Source organism: Anomaloglossus baeobatrachus, chromosome 7 (assembly GCF_048569485.1).
Source record: "Anomaloglossus baeobatrachus isolate aAnoBae1 chromosome 7, aAnoBae1.hap1, whole genome shotgun sequence".
NCBI lineage: Eukaryota > Metazoa > Chordata > Amphibia > Anura > Aromobatidae > Anomaloglossus > Anomaloglossus baeobatrachus.
In genome coordinates, this window is record NC_134359.1 from 241,758,021 (window position 1) to 241,767,981 (window position 9,961).

The window sequence follows — 9,961 nt, forward strand, 5'->3', positions numbered from 1 at the left end:
TTGGAACTCCCGAGAATTGGGTTGTGCAATCTCTATCCTGAAGAGGTGCTCATGCTCGGCCCCTGCGCCTTTCATTGTTTATAGGACGAGCATGTGCACCTACACTGATTTCAATACAAAAGCCTTCTTCTTGGGGTTCCAGAGCCCCATTTTCAGGATCACTAGAAGTCCTATGAATAGGGGATAACGTGCTACTTTGATATATACAATCCAGTCCTTAAAAAAAGGTCTCATATTAACATGTAATGTTTGGTCCTCGATAAGTTATATAAGTCATATATTAGTACAGGTATTACAAATGTGATATAATGAGAATGCATCTATTTATTCTAATGGTGCAAAAAACATCTGTAATTCTGAAATAGCAGCAGCTGACTTGCCTAATGGTCAGAACCTATTAAAAGTAATACTTCATTGACTATGGTACTAATAGGCAAAAACTGTGATCAATGAAGCTTTACAACAAAACCAACATGGGAACCCCAACCTTTAGCTGCAGAATCTCAGCAGCTGTTTTGCGCACCTTACATGAACCCAGTATATTTAATGGTGCCCATCAGTAACATGAATATTCAAGCAGTTAATGGATACTGTATGTTTGAATTGACCTTGTTAAACTGCAAAAATGCCCTATTATGGCTCCATGGGACTCTGTTCAGACTTATATATACCATATTATATATATATATATATATATATATATATATATATATATATATATATATATATATATATATATATTTATATATATATATTTTTTTTTATATATATATATATTACAGCATGGTAATTTTTTTTTCCAATGACTGGCTACCCTTTGACATATGTTCCAAGAATTTTTCTAATTTGGAGAGAAATGGGTTAATAGACTGTCATTCTGCAGAAAAGAGGATCCACGTAGAAGAATGATTTATTTGTCTACATGTTTCAAAGCCTTATGGCTTCTTCCTCAGGACAAATTATATATGGTATATATGGTTTATGATTGTCCAGAGGAAGAAGCCCTAGGCCTTGGAAACGCGTAGACAAATAAATAATTCCTTCTACGTGGATCCTCTTTTCTATGGCAGCCCAGTCTATTAACCCTATTCTCTCCAAATTTGAATTGCATCTCCATGTGGGTTCTGCTGCAGGTGTATTTACGCCATTACAGTGGTTGTGACTCTCACAACCACAGCAACTGAGTCTACCCTTACAGCACCATTGCTGACAGTGTTTTAGGATAAGACCCTACTTGCGCTTACTGTCTCTTCCAGCAATTTTACACGGGAATTTTTCTGGCAAGCTTTACGTGCAACACCAATCCAACATGTAGCCCGTGTGGTACATGAAGCACCACTCCAGCATTTTTTTGGTGGCTTCATCCATTTTCCAGTCCCATGGTGGATCTTGTGTCCATAGCTTCTGGCTGTCTGGATGTTAGACGTTACATCACAATACAAGTCTATGAGAGCCAGAACGAGGCTCTCATAGACTTGTTTGAGTTGTGACCACCCCCCTTCCCCCGTGCGCTCCATGAAACACTTGAGATGCCAGTAGTGCACAAATGACCAGAGACCATCGGGAGTGGCGGCAACAGAAGGTAAAGATGCCGGAGGGTGAGTATAAGATTGGAGGCAGGGGACTTAGATAAAAAATGCTAGAGTGGTGCAGTTATAATATTGAGGTACCTTTACCAATAGTATTGTAAGAGTCATCTAAAGAAAACCTGTAAGGAGCCATTGCCAGCATATGAAGTAAGGACAGGCTCCACCGCAACACTTTCAGAGTAAAGCATTGCTGTTTGTAATAATGGGGTCTTCATGTTACCCGAGGTTCAGGCAGCATGAAACTTCTGATGAGTTTTGTTTAACTTTCCAGGCACCACTTCTCATATTAGACACTTCACTCCATTTTACAACACCTCAAAGCTTTTCTAAAAAAAACACATTTTGCCACCACAACCCCCGGAAAGTGTTGAGCCATGCCGCTTTCATAACATGTAGTTGTCGCAACGGCTTAAATGGGTAAAATTGCAAAGTGCTTACAAAAAAAACAAACAACTGTGCAATTTACAGAGTAGAGTGTCTCTGCCAGCAGAGTGACCGTACCTGCAGAGTGGCTGTGCGTGTGGAGTGGCCAAGCCTGTGGAGTGTCTGTGCCATCAGAGTGGCTGTGCCTGTGGAATGGTTGTGTCTGTGGAGTGTCTCTGCCAGCAGAGTCGCCCAGCCTGCGGAGTGGCTGTGCCTGTGGAGTGGCCGAGCCCATGGAGTGGCCGAGCCCGTGGAGTGGCTGTGCCTGCAGAGTGGCTGTGCCTGCGGGGTGTCTGTGCCTGCGGGGTGTCTGTGCCTGCGGGGTGTCTGTGCCTGCGGGGTGTCTGTGCCTGCGGAGTGTCTGTGCCTGCGGGGTGTCTGTGCCTGCGGGGTGTCTGTGCCTGCGGGGTGTCTGTGCCTGCGGGGTGTCTGTGCCTGCGGGGTGTCTGTGCCTGCGGGGTGTCTGTGCCTGCGGGGTGTCTGTGCCTGCGGAGTGTCTGTGCCTGCGGAGAGTCTCTGCCAGCAGAGGTGCCTGGGGAGTGGCTGTACCTGCGGAGCAGACTGTGATGCTGATGCGAACTGTCAATCTTTAAAAATGCAATGCTTGTGCCGCTATAATACATCTCCGGTGTATTTCTGGTGATAAATATCACCAATGGTAACAGCAATGTTACATATTTTTTACTTTTCCTAAACCTGAGCCTTTCTTAAAGTGCTACATTAGTCAAAAAGACTTATTGCAACCATATACGTATCCAGACTTAATATATGGTCTCATTATATATATATATATATATATATATATATATATATATATATATATATATATATGAAATTAGTAAATCTGTGAAAGCTGATTGCTGGCGTTTTAGCACACGGTCAAATGAGTTGTTAAGGAGCCCCCCCTCCCCCAGAGGATATAGTATGGATCTATCCTGTACCATCTATGCAGCTTACATTGCTTTAAAAGCTTGGAATATGTTTCTGATATAGGAAATCCACCAAACACCACTGACACTCATATTCACAGATTTACCACACTAATATTAGACTTTTAAAAATAATTCTTTACACAAATGTACAATTTATCATATGTACCTTCTTTACATAAATAAAAAATATGTATAATATTACCAAAATCCCTAATATAGCAAAGTACCAAGATATATCCAGTCACTGAACAGGACTAGGATTATTAGATTTGTGTCTGCACTACATTGTATGTGTGTATATACCTGGAGCACAGCACACCCATGTTAACTGCTGTACAGAAACGTTTTGGATGATATACGGTATGCATATAGATACACACTAATATATATATATATATATATATATATATATATATATATATATATATATACACTGTATATATACTGCTCAAAAAATAAAGGAAACACTATAATACCATAGTGTTGTTTGTGTGTTCCCTTTATTTTTTTGAACAGTATATATATATATATATATATATATATATATATATATATATATATATATATATATTAGTGTATATCTATATGCATATATCATCCAAAATTTTGCAACTTTTCCCTTTGGCGATTTTTCTTCTTTGTTCCTGTCTCCATTTACAGAGCTAAAGAGCTACTTCTGCCATCTGTGAGCACCACTAGGGGGAGCTCAATGCATACACAGCTCACAGTAATAAATTCCACTTTAGCGTCTAAGCTCCTCCCAGTAGTGGCCGCAGGCAGACAGTATTTAGGGAAGACAGGTGATTTAAATCACTTTAACGGAAAAAAAAAAATATACTTTTAAATTCTTCAATACACAATTTTGAAAATGGTTTGTTAAAGGAAATAAATAGTAGATACCCTTTAAATTTCATTAATCTGACATCCATTGGTCTGTATCTCCTGCCACTTACAACAAAAAAGTCCCTATGCCGTATTAGCAGAAAATCACATACTGTCAGTGACATCAACGCCATGGATGTGGCTCCGGCAATGCATTTTTTGGAGCGTTTTCCTGCCACTCGGTGCAATCTGTGACCTAACCTGCAGCGTGTGCACATAGCCTTACACATCCTGGTGCTCTGGGCAGATGAAGATTATTGAAAGCCTCCAGATATGGACAAAAAAATAAATAAAAATAAATATAAATAAAGCAATCTAGAAGAGTTCTATGGAAAGATGATCCGAATTCTCATTTTACAGGAATTTCAAATATTTACTAAAACAGACGTGTCAGGAGAAGGGACTGCTCCTCTCAAATGAAACAGCAGCAATTTGCAAAATGCTAGTGAACGTGGGCTGTTTGTCACATGGACCTCAGGTCCACATGCAGCTTGTGCTTGTCTGGGCTGGTCTGAGGAGCAGCACCTGCAGCACACGGCGCCACAAAAACGTCTGGTTATCCTTAAAGGGGTTGTTCTCTTTCAGATAATGCTCGCCTTGGCTACGGTTTGTTAAAAAATAACAAATTGTTCTCTACACACCTTCTCCCGGTCTCCCCCGTTGCTCCCAGTTTCTACAATTGGCTGCGGCGCTGACCTGTTTTGACCGGACATCAGAACCACATCCAATGTAAGATACCGGGAGCAGCGGTAGAGGCATCAGAACCACATCCAATGCCAGACACCGAGAGCAGCATCGGAGACATCAGAACCACATCCAATGCCAGACACCGGGAACAGCAATGGAGACATCAGAACCACATCCAATGCCAGACACCGGGAACAGCAATGGAGACATCAGAACCACATCCAATGCCAGACACCGAGAGCAGCAATGGAGACATCAGAACCACATCCAATGCCAGACACCGGGAGCAGCGGTAGAGACATCAGAACCACATCCAATGCCAGACACCGGGAGCAGCGGTAGAGACAACAGAACCACATCCAATGCCAGACACCGGGAGCAGCGGTAGAGACATCAGAACCACATCCAAAGCCAGACACCGGGAGCAGCGGTAGAGACATCAGAACCACATCCAATGCCAGACACCGGGAACAGCAATGGAGACATCAGAACCACATCCAAAGCCAGACACCGGGAGCAGCAATGGAGACATCAGAACCACATCCAATGCCAGACACTGGGAGCAGTGGTAGAGACATCAGAACCACATCCAATGCCAGACACCGAGAGCAGCAGCGGAGACATCAGAACCACATCCAATGCCGGACACTGGGATCAGCGGTAGAGACATTAGAACCACATCCAATGCCAGACACCGAGAGCAGCGGTAGAGACATCAGAACCACATCCAATGCCAGACACAGAGAGCAGCGGCGGAGACATCAGAACCACATCCAATGCCAGACATCGGGAGCAGAGGTAGAGCCATCAGAACCAGATCCAATGCCAGACGCCGGGAGCAGCGGTAAAGACATCAGAACCACATCCAATGCCAGACACCGGGAGCAGCGGTAGAGACATCAGAACCACATCCAATACCAGACACCAGGAGCAGCAGTAGAGACTCGATGGCAGACCGGTGGAAGGTATGTACAGCACAGTTCTTATTTTTTAACAATTAGTAGCCAAGACCGAATATTATCTGATAGGGACAACCTCTTTATATTCAGAAGGTTTTTTTTAAGGCATTCAAAAACTTGGTGTCCACCTACCCTAAGACGCTGCTTATTACGAACACCTTAAGTGTCACTTGCATTACAAACTAAGTATTGTAATTTACAAATATCAGTATTGGGGGGAGGAGGAGAAAAGGATATTCTCTATCACTACTGCAATAAATTTAAGATGTCTAAACAACAAATAACTTCTATACAGCTCGAGTAACCAAGCTGAAAACCCCAAGCACCTTGGACATTCCCCCCAACTTGGTCAATATCCGCAGTAATACTGAAAGGTAAATGCAACAGCAAAAACTACACAAATGTGGAAAAAAAATAATATACAAAGTACTACAAAAGTGTGCAAATAATGGCAATAGTCTCTTTGGCATGAAGCATGAAGATTATGATCTAACAGCACAAGAATTTAGCTAAATGAAGGCTCGTATCGGCATAACTAATACATGTTCTGCATTGCATAGAACTTGCCAGATGGATTTTATCCCTGATAATATTCTCAATGCCATATAGGTGCAGTAAAGCCTTTGTAATGACGGATCACTCAGAGAGTTGTATGCTTGCACCGTAATGACTCCCTGATAAAGTTCCTTGGAGGGGAACTCATCCGCAGGATCCGAGGCATCTGAACCCACAAGTTAAGTAACTGAAAACAGGCCTGGTCCAGTAACTCCGGCCCATACCCCTCCAGCAGATTTACAGGCTGGGCTTCTTTGAACATTTTTGGCAAGGTGATGAAGTTAGGAAGGGTGCTGTTGCCTAGGAAGAAATGCATGAGTGCCTCCTTTTGCAAACATTCCTTCCAAAAGGTAAAAAAGTCAGCTATCCTCTCCATGAGTAATGAGTCGTCCCACTTTTCATAAGGAATCTGAAGCACTAGGTAGAAAAGTGCGGTTTTCAGGTTGTAGGAGCTGAAGATTGCTCTCCACTGCCAGGTGAAGGAAGGCTGGAAGGTCTTGGCACTCAAGTCCCTCAAGCTCTTCATAATCTGTAGGCACTTCAAGTGACAGGAGTTGGAAGGTGCCTGATCCTTGAACCAAGCCAAGTACTTCTGCTCATATTTGGAAAAGTTTATCCCCCAATACGGTTCCAGATTTAAATGGTCTTGGTGGGTTGTGGTGCCCCAAGGTTGGGCAGTAACATACACCGAGTCCACCACGTGAAAGGCAGGGATAAGTCTCACAGACATGGAGATGTGGCAGCAGACATAATCTGACCTTGGAAGAATTTTCAGAACCAGTTTATCATCCCATACAGTCAGCGTAATATGGCATCTCTCCTCAAACTGATACCTGATGACATTGAGACATCTTTGGATCTTCCAATGGAACCACTTGAGGACCAGGGTGGCAGACAGCTGGTGCCTGACATTCACCTCCGTGCAAAAACCATCACTAAAATGCTTGTATGTTTTAACCCACTCGGACTTTTTGGGCGCTGCCACCCCACATGTTATAGATCCATGAAGCATGGGCATGGACTTTTTACTAACCTCTGTAAAAACAGGCTCCAGTTTCAGACTTTGTGGCATTTTAAGTGGCACCAGGATATCAAAGCAATCTGGACTGTTGATTTTATGCTGCTCATAGGCACTTCCGATTTGTAGATAGTCCCCCCTGAAGATGACTCCAGTATCATGCTGCTTGGCTTTGCCAACTTTGATGAGTTCGCCCACTATCTGGCTGACATGGGCTTTGCTGTGGCCAAGAACATGCGGAGAAAGCTTGATGTGCTGCTCGTAGAAGGATTCCAGCAGATTCTTCCTCAGCTGATGCTGGTGCTGATGGTGGAAATTTAGGTTTTGCTCCTTCTGCTGGGGGCAGTAGCTGCAGTATCTGAAGACCACATAGCACACTAGGACCAGCAAGCCCAACTTGAAGAGAAGTTGTAAACTGCTGAGGGAGTTCTCCTGGCAGCCCCCATCCTCCTCATCACTGCTTCTTCTAAGAGCAAGGAACATGCACCAGATGCCTGTGAACAAGATAATCACCAGCAGCCAGAAAACTTTTAGATTTAGGGAGTACGCTGTCATCCTGCTGCGGAGGGGTCATCCCATCATTGGCACAGGCTGAAGGGCAAGGAGGGCAAGGCTGGTACCAGATCTCCAGAAGTTCAAGAATCCTGCAATATTTTCCCGGCTTGTAGAGTTCTGACCGTTATTCAGAAAGAAACTTCCTCTTCCGAGGAGGGAATAGTGGGAGGCTGCCTTGTCATAGAAAATATGAGCTCAGAGGAAATGCCAGTGTGTGTGGTACCAGAGGGGGCAGCTGGGGCACCACTGATCCCCATGGCGGTTCCTCCCAGCAGAGCCACTCACTCCAGCTGTGCATCCAGCAGCCTCCAGGAGACATTCACTCCTATTAACAGTTTATCACTTCCTGCTATGTATGGGTGTAGTGTGGGTTGGACACTGCTGAATCTTCTTAAAGGAACAGCAGCTTTCTTACCACATTTGCAGCTCTAGTCCTTGGACTTCTTTTTCCCTTTCCTTGCAGAATCTGCGCTTTCATATTTGTATTGTAAATATTCTCTTCTTATGTTGCAATCTTCGCTCTATTTTAAGCCCTGGAGACCTTCATTGTATTTACCGGGGATTTAACTCTTTGCTCGTTATTTCAGTTTAGCTTTCCTGTTTGAAGGACCTCAAGATCCAAGAGCAGAAACGAAGACGCCTGCCACTATTCTCATTACTGCAGATGCACCGTATAGGAGTTGTATACAAAGCTGTGCAGATAATATTAATAATATGTATAGGAATTGTCATTTATAGATTTTATACTCCCTACAATTATTATCTTAGTCTAATATATAAACCTGAGTGTATGTGTGTGTGTGTGTATGTGTATGTGTGTGTGTGTGTGTGTGTGTGTGTGTGTGTATGCGTGTATCTCCGCTAAAGGAATCCGCACCATCACATACAATCACGAAATTTTACATAGCTGCCTCATTTGACTCTGTGAACGTCATAGACTATGTTTTGAGAGGAAAATTTAACCCTGCGCTTTACACTTATTCACCAAAAAACCTGCTTCCATTAAAGTCAATGGAGCTTGGAGCTACAGGTCATTAATAGGAGCTGTGATTGGTTGCTATAGGCAACAAAGGACATATTTAGTGTAAGAAGCTAATGTCTGAGGTAATATGATAACGGTGGAGAGATGGACAGAGAGAAGGAGACAGACAGAGAATGAGGCAGACAGGGAATGAGACAGAGAGATAGAAAGAGACAGACAGAGACACACAGGTAAAGAGACCGAGACAGACTAGGAAAGAGACAGACAAGGAAAGAGACAGACAAGGAAAGAGACAGACAAAGAAAGAGACAGACAGAGGTAGACCGGGAAAGAGGCAGACAGACAGTGAAAGAGACAGACAGTTAAAAGAGACAGACAGGGAAAGAGACAGACAGGGAAAGAGACAGACAGGAAAAGAAACAGACAGGGAAAGAGACAGACATGAAAAGAGACAGACAAGGAAAGAGGTAGACAGGAAAAGAGGCAGACAGACAAAGAGACAGACAGACAAAGAGACAGACAAACAGTCAAAAGACAGACAGAGATAGACAGACATGTAAAGAGACAGACAGACAGAGAGACAGAGAGATACAGACAGAGAGATAGAAAGACAGACAGAGAGATAGACAGACAGGGAAAGAGACAAACAGACAGACACACAGACAGAGAGAGACACACAGACAAATAGAGAAAGACAGACAGACAGAAAGAGATAGACAGACAGAGAAGGAGACAGAGACTAGGAGAGAGGGAGAGCAGGAGAGAGACAGAGAGACAGTTGCTATCCCGGGCAATGCCGGGTACTACAGCTAGTACAGAATAAAACCTAGAAAACATTCCTAAATACAGATATAAAGATGGATATAAACATATAAATCGCAATGACGAACAACTATCTATATACATAATTGCCTTATTCTGTCTGTCTGTCTGTTTGTCTTGCTCCAAAATTGTGTCACCGTGACAGTGTCGTTACAGTGACAACTGTCGGATTGGCCGCTGGGCTCAGCCTGGCCCCGCTCACCACACGGATTGGCCGCTTGCCTCGGCCTGGCCCCGCCCCCCACATGGATTGGCCACTCGCCCCGGCCCTCCGCACGCATCGCCCGCTCCAGCGTACACCGGCTCCCGGTACACATGTGCAGGGAGCCGGCATACGCTGACGCCTCGCCCGCTCACCCCCGCCACACGTTGGCACACTCGGCCCCACCCCCGGCGGACATAACCTTGCGATGCTGGGATCGTGACGGAGCCGGTGTACGCTGGTAACCATGATACAGATCGCATAACTATAGGAAGCGCTTCCCTTAGTTACCCGATGTGTATCATGGTTACCAGCGTACACCGGCTCCCGGTACACATGTGCAGGGAGCCGGCAT

At 44.1% G+C, this 9,961-nt stretch overlaps 1 protein-coding gene across 1 annotated transcript; it reads right to left on the minus strand.

The window, feature by feature from the left end:
- Window positions 1–729: 729 nt before the first annotated feature.
- Window positions 730–7,805, minus strand: ITPRIPL2 (ITPRIP like 2). The gene has a single exon (XM_075317983.1). The coding sequence runs from the start codon at window positions 7,598–7,600 to the stop codon at window positions 6,113–6,115; it is 1,488 nt and encodes a 495-aa protein (XP_075174098.1). The 5' UTR covers window positions 7,601–7,805; the 3' UTR covers window positions 730–6,112.
- Window positions 7,806–9,961: the final 2,156 nt, after the last annotated feature.

Bases quoted from the DNA above. Each gene is read 5' to 3' on its own strand.
- ITPRIPL2 (XM_075317983.1), bottom strand. From the start codon at position 7,600: ATGACAGCGTACTCCCTAAATCTAAAAGTTTTCTGGCTGCTGGTGATT.